Below are 12,765 nucleotides of genomic sequence, written 5' to 3' on the forward strand. Positions count from 1 at the left end.
TTTTGTTTTATTTAAATATACAGCAATTAGTCTACCTAAGACCAGCACTACTAAACATATAACTTTTGCCATTTCCACAAATTAACTTTGATAAGGGGGAAGGGGTTGTATATGTTCATGTAGAGGAGCTTCTATATCTAGCCAGAATCTGTCTAGCTTCTTTATTCATCTGCTCAGTCTTATTCATTTCACGAATCCAGACTATGCCGTTTCTATTTTAGATCACACTCAATACATCAATGGTATACAAGAAGATAATTCTACACAAGCTAGTAATACAGTTAAGAATGATATGGATGTTACTGATCAACATATTTTGACTACATATAATGGATTCAATGTATACAACTACACTGACTTGATTATAGAACAGGAATTCATTAAATTAATGAGTAAAGGGATGAAGTTTATACCTACCATAGGTATTAATTTGGTTGATACCATCAAAGAAATCAAATTGTACTGCAGGAGACTCAATCTTGCAATACAATTTGGATCCACTTCAGACGATACACATCTTTATAAAGGTACTGAACTTAAAAGAAAAAGTACATATGTACCTGTGAATAACCAGCAAATATATAATTACGAAAAAATGGTTAACAAAGACGTGTATTGGTTAAACTATAATATTAAGAAAAATAGAGGAAGGGATCAAATATTCTATGACAATCTATCGTTGAAAGAACGGAATTGTTTAAAAAACATGATACACAATAAAGATATTCGTATTATGAAGCCTGATAAAGGTGGTGGCATCGTTGTTAGCTATACTTTAGATTATAATACTAAAATTCACAATTTGTTATATGATTCAGGGAATTATGAGGTCATTTCCCTGAATGAAATTAATATAGGATATAAAAGAATTGACCTTATATTAGAAGAATATCTGATTGATAATAGAATAAGTAATGAAATATATATGTTCTTAAAAACTGATTATCCTATATTAGCAAAAATAGTAGGTATACCAAAAATACATAAATCGATGGAGGATCCACCTTATAGACCCATAGTGTCTGGATCCAAATCAAAAACATTTAATATTGGTGTTTTGATAGACACATGGACCAAGCACATCTACAAAGTTGTACCACACATTATGAAAGACTCTTGGAATTTTTTGAGTAATCTTACTGATGATAAATGGAATAAAGATTATATTTTCATCACTATTGATGTGGTGGATTTATATACGTGTATACCTAAAGAGACAGGGCTAGAATTTTTTACTAACAGCCTTAAAAAATATTCAGGGTTCAGTTGGGATAAAATTTGTGTATTAACTGAACTCATGTCTTTAGTTTTGGATCATAATTATATTACATTCCAAGGGGAATTTTTTAGACAAAAAGTAGGTGTTGCTATGGGAGCATCTTGTGCCCCAATTTTTGCAAATATGGTCATGTTAGAATGGGAATCCGAACACTTATTCAAAAGTAATTATTATGCTAACATCGTATTTTATGCCAGGTATCTTGACGATTTGTTTGTTTTGTGGAAGGGACCAGAGGCCTCGATTAGCGAATTTATTAATTTCCTCAATGGTACTACAGATTTCTTAAGATTCACTTATAATTATAATAAAAAAGAAATTGCGTACCTAGATACTCTTATTAGCCATACAGATACAGGGTTTGCATCCAGAACATATAGGAAACCAACCTTCTCAAATGACTATATTGAATATAGTAGTAATCATCCCCCATATACGTTCAAAAATATAGTCAAAGGGCAATGTATTAGGATAGCCAGAATGTCCTCTAGTATGGATGTTATGAAAGAAGACATTAAGACTTTATACAACATGTTTAGTAATAGAGGCTATCCAGTGAATATGTTAGATGACATCACTTATTATGTTTCCTCACAGTGGGGATATAAATACAAACCTTTGTTAGGTCTACATGATTCTGATAGTACTCCATCCAACAAAACAGAAAATACATTTAATAGAGTATGTGTATTAACTTACACTCCTTATGTACATTGTATAAAAGAAATATTATACAGACATTGGGATGTTATTACCTCTAATAATTTAGGATCGATATTAGGTAACCGACCTACTATAGTATTTAAGGTGGCACCTAATTTAAAGAGAATGTTAGAACATACGGATAGACAATGTGGAAGTTTTGTGAAAAATAATAAAGGTAGTAGTAAGTGTGGATCATGTCGCCAATGCCGATATATCAATGAAATCGATAAAATCACTTTACATGATATAAATCACACAGAAATCAAATGCTTAGGTGGTAACTGTAATAGTAAACAGGTTGTGTATATAGCTAACTGCACTGCATGCTCTGCATTCTATATAGGGAAAACTGAAAGGGTTTTTAAAAAACGGATTTATGAGCATTATTATAAAATACGTAAGGAGGACAAAACCAACGCCCTATATAGACACATTTTAGATAAAGGAGTTCAGCATAGTTTTATATTCAGTATTATAGATCAGATAAGCCAAAATACACATGCAGGCAATTGGAAAGTGCAGTTAGCGTTAAAAGTGTGTGGCAAATTAGAACAGACGCCACCAGGCATCCTGGCCTTAATGATTTCATTAGTATAAAACCATTTCTTATGTCGGGTTGATATAGACCTTAGGCTTATATTAATGATATATTTACATTTATGATGCATACATTTTTGTAAATGAACCATTTTTATAAGAAGTATGCAGTATACCATATGCATTTACCTATATTTGTATATATCCATTATCTGTTTTCTATTTTTGTAGCCTTACATATGTTATTTATTCAATGGTATTCATAGATTATGTATCCATTCAACTTTCATACAAGTATTTATTTCATGCATTTTAACATTCAATTTTATTTCAACATTGAGTTTGGGTAATAATTTTATTCGTGTATCATACAATATTTTTAAATATTTATATAAGAACATCTATATAAAAGAACACATAATCTCACACAGAATAGTGTCTTTAATACATGTATTTAGGAATTCAGTTCTGTGGCTTTAAATGTTTTTGGCGCGTTTTTTAAATTACAAAGTAACTGTTACTATAAATATTCATGGTGTTGACACATACATTGTTCTGAAGAAGACTGATATTGTTCAGTTGAAAGCGCTAAACCTTGATTGTCGTTTATGGTTTTACTGGAATAAAGTGATTCACTCGTACGAGCAGCGTTTTTTCTTCATCCTGCCAGTCCTTATTTAGTTCTACAGTTGTTGTTCACGTTTGGTGTTTTGGTCAGTCTTATTCATTACCCACCTCTGATGTTAACAATACAGGAATACAAGAGAATGCATATTAAACTGAAGAGTTCATTACAAAAAAATCTTCCTCTTACAGTATAATGCCTAACTCATAATAAGACAGAAACAGAGGTTCATTTCCAGCAAAGTCTGGATTGTTTGGCTGAGCATATTGTTAGAGTCATTGTGTATCCCTTCATATTCTTAAGTTGTTGCACTGAAACAAATATATTATTTTCCTTCTTGGACATGTACATTTTCACATTAAGAGAAATTAGTAAATATAAATATATTTGTAAATTAAAATTCAGGATATTTAGGACATAGACAAAATAAATAGAAAACTGGTCCATGTGAGGTATGGCTCGAATAGAGCTACATCGTAAAAATAAATTACAGTTAATAAATCTAATACAATTTAAAAGCTAGCTCAAATAGATGATTTTAGGAACCTCCAAAAACCACGTAACACAGCAATACTCAGAGACACTGTGGTAACTGCCTTTCAACACCTTACCTTTGAAAACTAAGAAGCAAGTCCACAAGGATTCAAACCATACCCCCAAAAGTACCAGCAACTCCAACATGGCAAAGAAGAGGCTGGGGACCAGTACTTGTATATCCAAATTGGAAGCCATGCACTCTCCACCAAAGACTGGTCAAGAGGAGAAGGTCAACACTTGCACCACACCACATGGAACACATAGCCCTCCAGAACACACACCAGCAGTGCCTTCACATAAAAACACAAACCACACACCCACCTTCATGGAGGCTCTCAATAAAAACCTATCCAAACAGCAGAGACCACCAAGGCAGAAATTCACTCAACCACCACAACACAACACTAGTCATGAGACACAACTCTCCTAAACAGTCTGGCACTCAACCAAAACCCTTAAGGCAGAACAGCATACCCAACACACATGACTCAATAGTGAGGCACACTGATGTCCCACTCGCTAGGTTGAATAAGGAGAAACAGTCAGCTGCCTGTCAGGTGCCAAGATCAGCCATATAACGCATGCACTCAGGTCCCACAACAACAGGTACAACTATGACTCTGTCATTGTACATGTGGGTGTGTATGACAAGAGATGTACCTCCCTGGACTACATGAAGAGAGACATGGAGGAGCTCTTGGATTATATGGCCCAGGCGGGTATGACCCTAGCCCTGAGCAGCATCCTACCATCACCTAGAATGATAACACAGTACAAGTAGAAAATGATTGGATTTCATTAACTAGCTACATTTCTGGTGTCATTCTAACGGAATCCATTATCTGTCTGCCTGGAATGACACGATTGGCAGACCTCAATGCTTTGCCAGAGATGGCCTGCATCTGTCACCCCTGGGCTTCCAGATACTGGCCACGGCTCTTGCCACCCCTATAGTGCTTTTTTTAGGCAGTGTTCCAAAGACCAGTATCAGTCTGCCTGAAATGACACAATTAACAGACCTCTATGTTTTCCCAGAGATGGCCTGCATCTGTCACCCCTGGGCTTCCAGATACTGGCCACGACTCTTGCCACCCCTATAGTGCCTTTTTTAGGTGGTGTTCCAAAGACCAAATTACCACCGTAACAGCTTCAAACAAATGCAATCTGAGGGTCATGCTGCTCAACACTAAAAGTCTAAATCTCAAAATGCACTCACTCGAAGCACTCCTTAAAATAGAGAACATCGACATTTGTGCTGTAACAGAGACTTGGTTCAAGACAGGAGAAAGCACCCCTGCACTATCAGGCTATAACTCATTCCACACCTTTTGGCCCCAGAACGTGGACCGAAGCTTCAAAGGCGGTGGTGTTTGCCTATTCATAAAGGATGTGCACAGCTCCAGACTGGTAGCCCAACATAATTCATCAGAGGTACGTCAGGTGCAGCTAACATTCAGGTCGTAGCCTGCTATAGGTCCCCAACCATGTCCCAAGACTTGCACTCCACATTCCTAAGCATCCTGGAGAATATCAAGGTCCAACCTAACACTCATACTGGGTGACTTCAACTATCCCTCCATTAACTGGGAAAACTACTCATGCATCAATACACTTGCCCAATGTTTCCTGTAATTCATTAATTCCAATGCCCTGGACCAGCTCGTTCTTACCCCCACTAGAGGTAGCAACATCCTTGACCTGGTCATTACGAACATGGGTTACCGCTGCTCTACACCAATAGTTAACTCCTCCCTGGTTAGATCCGACCACAAACTAATCACCTTGGAAATTCACATTCCTCCTACCCACCCCCACCCCACAAAGGTAACCACCATGAAAAACTTCTACAAAGCTAACTTTGGGCTCCTAAAAACAGAGGTGGCTAACTTCATGGCACCCATGCAAATGGAGAATAGTTGCATGACCATCAAATCATACACCAATGCACTGTACGAACATATACACAAATGCATGAATCTCGTCATACCCAATTCCAAGATGCTCTCCTCCAAAAAAAGGAAGTCAATCTGGTGGTCCCCTGCCATAAACAAACTTCTATAACAGAAGGAGGAAATTGATGTGGAATAAGGTGAAGTCCCAGGACTGGAAAAACTCCCTTATCAGCCTAAACAAAAAGTTGAGATCTCTCGTCAAATCCTCTAAAGCTAGCTATGAAACCAAAATTGCAGCAGATAGCAAATAAAACCACAAGGCCTTCTATAGTTTATATAAAGAATCTCCACAGCAATACCCAAATTTGCTATGAGCTACTGCACAATGGTACCACCTAAACTGAGCCAACAGATATTGCCAATATACTGGCCAACAGATTCGGTGCCAACTTTACCCCTCTCTACCCCCAAAAGACAATCACAATACCAGTAGATTGCCAGACACCCAGTATTACTGCTGCACAGGTTAAAACAGCACTGTCCAAGCCCAAGAATACAGCATCTATGGGACTTGACAATATCCCTGTGTGTGTTCTACATGAACTAGAGTGAACTGGCACTTCACCTGTGTGCCCTGTTCAATCACAGCCTCACCTCAGGCTTTGTCCCTACCGAATGGCGCACTGCTACAGTCATCCCTCTCCACAAAGGAGGAGAGGCTACAGACCCTGTGAACTATCACCCCATTAGCCTGAGACTGATATGCAAAGCTATAGAACACATCATCGTGGACCTAATGAACAAGGATATAGGGAATCTCCAAACTCTGGATCCCACACAGTTTGGCTTTGTGAAGGGTAGATCATGCCTGCTCAACTTGGTTGACTTCTTTGAGTCAGTCACCAGAGCTGTGGATGAAGGCAAGGTGGTTCATACAGCCTACCTTGATCTGGCCAAGGCCTTCGATACCATTCCCCACTCAGGAATCATAGAAAAACTCACTAAGCTAGGCATCAACCCCTATATCACTAGATGGGTTGCAAACTGGCTCACAGATAGATCCCACAGTGTGGAGGTAGCAGACTCCAAGTCAGACTGCTGACCAGTCACGAGTGGACTCCCATAGGGTTCGGTCCTGGGTCCTCTCCTGTTTGATATCTACTTCTCTGAAGTCCAGGCCAACATGAAGGGACTCTGGCTGACAAAGTTCGCAGACGATTGCAAGTTGGGAGCTATTATTAACTTCCCAAGTGATGAGGCCTCACTGTGACAAACGACTAGTGTCAGAACCATGGCCTTAAGCTCAATGCTAAAAAATGTGTCGACATCCCCTTTGGGAAAAACCCGGTTCCCATGAATTACCACATCGATGGTAGTCCACTGAACACAGAAGGTATTATAAGAGCTCTGGGAACACAAGTTGACAGCAACCTCTCTTCTGAGCACCACATTGCCACTGTGGTCAGAAAGTCTTTCTATGTGGCATCATTACTAAGGGTTTTGCATCCAGGAAGAAAGAGGTCATTGTCTCCCTCTACTCTTCCCTCATTAGACCAATCATAGAGTACAATGCCCCATTTGGCATGTACCTCACTAGACACCTGCAAAAACTGGAGAGGCCGCAAAAGTACCTCACAAAAAGAGGATCCTAGGCCTTAAACATTTACCACTTCTGACCCAGCTCTGTTAGAAATGCTGCATCTAAAGAAACACCAATCCCTCCACATCCCACACTCCAGAGATATCAACCTCATTATCACACTCAATAGAACGTGCTGGAGGGGCAGGTTCATTACCCAGAGATTTCCCATGCTATGGAAAAGACTTCCCATACATGTCAAACAGAGTACCTCACTGGCCCTCTTCAAGAGAAATCTTGATGAGTGGATTGGAAATAGAAAATTTATCCCGGGATCACTGCAGTGGCTCTACTCGACAGAGGTACTGGGAACTAAGGTCAGGTGGCACGATGCCAGGGTAATCCTATGGGCCAAGCTTGTAAAGGCTCCAGGGCCATTAGCCTAGTACACACCTATGAACCTATATGACATGTTAAAAGCAAGTCATTTGTTAAGAGAGATCTGTGTCATATAGGGCCAAGTAAACTAAAACCAGAAGCCTGCAAACGATATGAAGTCAAATAAAAGGCAAGTGAAGGCTATGGAGGACTGATGCAATGTGATGACAATGAAAACTACCAGTTCTTATTAGAGTTTCACACTAGCTGCAGATGGTCTATTTCTGAATCATAAAGTTTCCATAAACAAATTATACAAATCAAGGTGTGAAGAAACCATTCTATATGTAACTACAAACACAGGTCATCTGATGCAATATGGTGCTTAATAAGGCCACTATTACTTAGATGAAAGAAGGAAGACTTAGCAGCAGCCAAAAACCACTCCTTAAGTATAAAGCAGTCATTAAGGATTACCCCAGTGTTGTGGACTGAATAAAGGGGGACAAAGTATGAAAATCTGAGTTGCTATATATGTAATATATTGCATGGCAATAATGTTTGATGCACTGAGTTTAAGCCAGTTACATATCATCCACTAATAAATGCAGTCCAGTTCACTTGCAAAAGAATCCATGATTGATATAATACCACAACAGAAGAAAAGGTAGGAGGAGGATGTCTTTGGTAAAGCAGTGGCAGTCTAATGCTCTCTTTGAGACAGGTTCTCCCAAAGGGAGATTGTACATAGAAAAAGCAAGGAGCCCAAGATTTAATAATATGGTACTGCACAATCAATACTGTCATGAAGAGGAGGAGGAGGCAATTCCTGAACATAATCACCAAATATGAGACAAACCACTCCAACAGAACTAAGAGACTACAACATTAGCATGACCACTCCAAAAGGATCCAAAGATCATCTATATCAAAGACCAATGAGAGATCAAAAATGATCAGAGCAGAATAATTTTGTTGCTCTCTCTCCCCATTACAAGATAATAAAAATGTCGGTAAGATCTATCTCAGTACAATTTCAACTCTAAAATCTGGACCAAAATGGATTATGCATTATGTTCCATACACTGTGACTCTCCCCTACATGTATATCACTTTCTCGTGAAACCTTCTATTACACCGAAACTATGAGACAGGAGAGGACTATCAGAACTACAGGATCCCAATGGTCTAGATCACTTCATCAAATGGCTATTCAGCAAATAGCCATTCAAACACCTATTTAGCGAAGCTGCACATCGAACAGCAAATTTTACTTAGGCCAGAGAAGCAACCACAAAAAAATAAATAAATAAAATTTAAAACCTGCCAAAATGGGGGGGCTACACCCCCCCCAACTAATTATACCAACTTCGCAAATGCACTACAGTGGGGGAAAGGGAAAATTCCAGATGGTGGCCAACTGATGGTTTGCCCTTGTTAAAATTTGCCATTTGATGAAGAGCAGCTTCGCTAAATAGGTGTTTGATGAACAGCTATTTGCTGAATAGCCATTTGAAGAAATAAAAAAAAACAAATTTGGATCGGGTCTATATTAAGAATTAAGAAGGCAAATGCCCCCTTTAATGTAAGCCAACCTCCCCGATTCAACAGAGTAAGTGACAATCTGATAAAGAACAGGTTTTTAACCCCCAAAACAGGACAAAAAACAATTTGCTTTGGCAGGTGTCCAGTTGGTAATAGGTCTGGAGCACATGAGAAAACAGGGAAAAGGAATCAAAGCAATCAGACAATATAAACATATCCATCGCAAAACATAGTATCGTCAACTTGGGGAGAAACATGATTGCCACCAGAATTTGACCAAAACTGTCCTCAAGCCAAGTTTCTATTACAAATGGCAGATCACAGGACAGACAAAATGGCCAGATTACTATAAATAGTCCTAGAACGTGATGCCTGCAAAATGTCATCATTATCCATAAGCAAACTAAGTGGCAGCCTATGGTGCCATTTGGTTAGGGGTGCTTTTCCAAAGCTTACTTCTTATAGTAAAGAAATTTTTACTTTAATAAATAAACACCTTGTGATGACCATGTCCAAAGCAGTCATGGTGTCTTATGGGGACAGTACTGCATATATGACCACTCAGATTACAGGTTCTCTGCTCCATCCCACCCATTATCTAGGCAATAAGTGTGAAAACATCAAAGGCTCTCCGATTCATTGTCTAGATATTGGGTGGAATACAGCAGGAAACCCAGAAATTTTGAACACTGAACAAGACATAATGGTCACAGTGGAAACAGCAGAGTAGTCCAAAATCACAAGCGTTGTGAGGTGAGGGTCTGCAAAAGAAAGCTGTGCTCAAGATGCAGCTCAAGGGTCTGGATTGCAGTATTTTTTTTAATCCAGCCAGGTGCTGCAGCAAGTGTCAAGCTGGCCATAATTTCATTCATGTTCCTTCACAGTCTCCACAGTAAGTGGCTATCTTTGAAGGTCTCAGTAAGATGTATGTGAAAGCAATTGATAAATAGGATAGTGATGAAGCAACTAGTATTACTATATTACAGTACTTGAATCCCTGGTTAACTTCTTGGCTGTGCTTCCTTCTATATATGGAGTCGCCATGTCCTCTCTACCATTGCATGGGTTTTATCGAGATGCTCATTTCTTGCCACAGGTGAAAATGGCATTTCTCCAAGTTACCTGAAGGGAACTACTTAGGGTAGCAGAACAGTGCATTAAACAGCACTTTCACCTCATAGCAGGAGGTTCTCCAGTTCACTTCTTGACTAGGTTGCCTTCTATGCAGTTTAGTTTCTCTCTGTTTCCCTGTGTTTGCATGGATTTTTCCTTAGTATTCTCGTTTTCTCTCACATCCCAAAGACATGCAGTAGTTAGAATGGAAATTCTAAACTGTGTGTGTGTGTGTGTGTGTGTGTGTGTGTGTGTGTGTGTGTGTGTGTGTGTGTGTAATACAGAAGAAAGGCCTGAAAATCTACTTGCAAGCTGTGTGGATGGTATCTGAGATTTATGCTATTATTAGTAAAGAGTAGACTGCAAACCTGACAATATGGATGGAAGTATGCAGTGTGACAATGTTTGTTGTATGATGGAAACACTGACAAGTCTGGTCTATCGGAAAAAAATATACCAGTGCAGCGTGTGATACATTTGGCTTGTCAAGGTTAGTGTTACTTTGTTGTATGCATTTGTGTGAAAAAATAAATCATCAATCTTATCTGTGGGCACACACAGTACTGGGGCTCCATAAATACCTTTTCTGGGTAACAGTAAAAAAAAAAAAAATTTAAGTAATTACCTTTCAAAAATAAGGCAGAAAATACATCATATAACATCTATGCTCTCAGAAATCCTGGAGGCCCGATGACCCTCACATCCCTGGCTGTATAAACAGATTCTAACAAAGGCTTATTTTCATTTATCTTTATTTCAGTATTTCTTGCACTGAGTTGCACTTTGCACCTTGTGTGTATATATATATATATATATATATATATATATATATATATATATATATATATATATTTACTTTTTTGTCTTGTTCTTAATAGTCGCATGTATATCGTTTGTCTTGTTCTTAATAGTTTTATGCATGTTATTTATGTAATTCATACTTGGAGAGTCACTGAAACCTGGGTCAAATTCCTTGTATGTGGCCAATAAATGTGATTCTGATTCTTAGTAGAGAGGCCTCATCATCTCCCTAGGCCCCACCTAATCTAAGACCAACTCTGTTTTTAAATGAATGTAAGGGATGGGGATAGTGCAGTTATATCTTTAACGTTCCTCATCATAATCAGACCACAGAAGTTTGCACTCAAGGTTGCCCAAGCTTGTCAATCAGCAGTGTACTGTCTTGAAGAAACAAGTTATAATACATTATTACTACAGGAGCAGCCTTAGGTCCACTGGTGTCCTAGGCAAAAGGGCTCTGGCACCCCCACCCCCCCCCCCCACACCACACCACCCAGTGCCCCCATCCTGGTCTACCTACACCAAATAAATACTGGAAAAGCACCCTACTAGAGCGGCATCCTAGGCAGCCGCCTAGTTGGCCTAAGGCCAGCTATGTGTGACCATTATTACTTTCTCCACTTTCCTCATAGTCCAACCTCAGAGGTGTGCAGAGGGTTGCCATTGCTTGTGTGTATATATGTGTGCGTGGGAGGGAGAGTACTTGCGGACAGTGTGGTCATCATTTCTTTAACTTTCCTCACAATCGAATAGCAGGCCTTGGGTGGGACAATATGTTGCAACTGCTTGTCTACGGTCAGTGCATTGTCTGACTGTGTCCTCTATGCAACTGCTAGGAGAAATTTTGACTTTCTGCTTTTCTGTCAAAACCTTAGAAGATTAACTTTTTTCCTCAGTATACAATCTTGCCCTACTTATTTTCTTCACAGATCCTTCACAATAATTAACTTCGTGTTTCTTAAAACAGGACAGGGATATCTGCACAGTGAAAGGAAACGTACAACGTGATGACGTTATAAGCACAGAAACAGGGCTTTGAAAAGTACTGTCTTGACTCTTGCACCCAAAGTTATTAGAATTGTAAACCATTTCTGTTCCACTTAGGGAATTCGTGGAGGAAAATGGTAATAGAAACCTGTACATTTCAGTTTAATAATAGTTAGGGTAGATACAGTACCTTCCCATATTACATGATCGCCCACTCGTTTAAAAAACTTAAACCAGAAGGTTTCAGTGAGTGGTTCTTCAAGTTGCAATTCGCAGACCCAGAAGGACGGTTCTTTCGTTGACACCACGGCCTGAGAGGCTTTCATTTGCACTGCTTTGCTGGTATCCCATTGTCCCATTTCTGCCCTGGATCCTGTCAGGAAGAGATTTACATCGGTACGCTCTACCGTGACTATAACGCCGAACCTGAACAACATTGCAGCTAAACTCTGTGCGAGGAGAAGCGCTCAGCTGTCGCGATTAAACTAAAGTACTGCACGTTTGGTGACCTTTATGTTCACCCCCTCCTCAGACCTTTTATCTTTTCCTCTTCGGACTAAACTACCGAGCAATTGTAGATCATACTTCAGTGACAAACGGCAAAGTAAGCTCCATGAATAAATGCTGATAGGGACTCTCGCACTTGGATAGGGCTTTTATGTATTTCTATGACACGAGAATGTATTTAACGTTTAATCTGGCGAACTTCTGAACGAGGGCAAATAAGTGAGGAACACATGTCTGTATTTGACACAAACGGGTCTCTTTTAACAGGTAAACATAGGAG

The 12,765-nt window shown here is 39.2% G+C and overlaps 1 protein-coding gene across 1 annotated transcript in view; it reads right to left on the reverse strand.

The window, feature by feature from the left end:
* The window catches only part of EPM2A (EPM2A glucan phosphatase, laforin), an 853,289-nt gene extending 840,635 nt beyond the window's left edge, over nucleotides 1-12,654 (reverse strand). Inside the window, exon 1 of the mRNA XM_044068747.1 lies at nucleotides 12,169-12,654. Coding sequence (XP_043924682.1) covers nucleotides 12,169-12,415 — 247 coding nt within the window. The 5' untranslated portion in view covers nucleotides 12,416-12,654. The remainder of the gene's footprint in view (nucleotides 1-12,168) is intronic.
* Nucleotides 12,655-12,765: the final 111 nt, after the last annotated feature.

The sequence above is a fragment of the Protopterus annectens genome, chromosome 1.part0, assembly GCF_019279795.1.
Source record: "Protopterus annectens isolate FY-2018-M chromosome 1.part0, PAN1.0, whole genome shotgun sequence".
In the NCBI taxonomy this organism is placed as follows: domain Eukaryota; kingdom Metazoa; phylum Chordata; order Ceratodontiformes; family Protopteridae; genus Protopterus; species Protopterus annectens.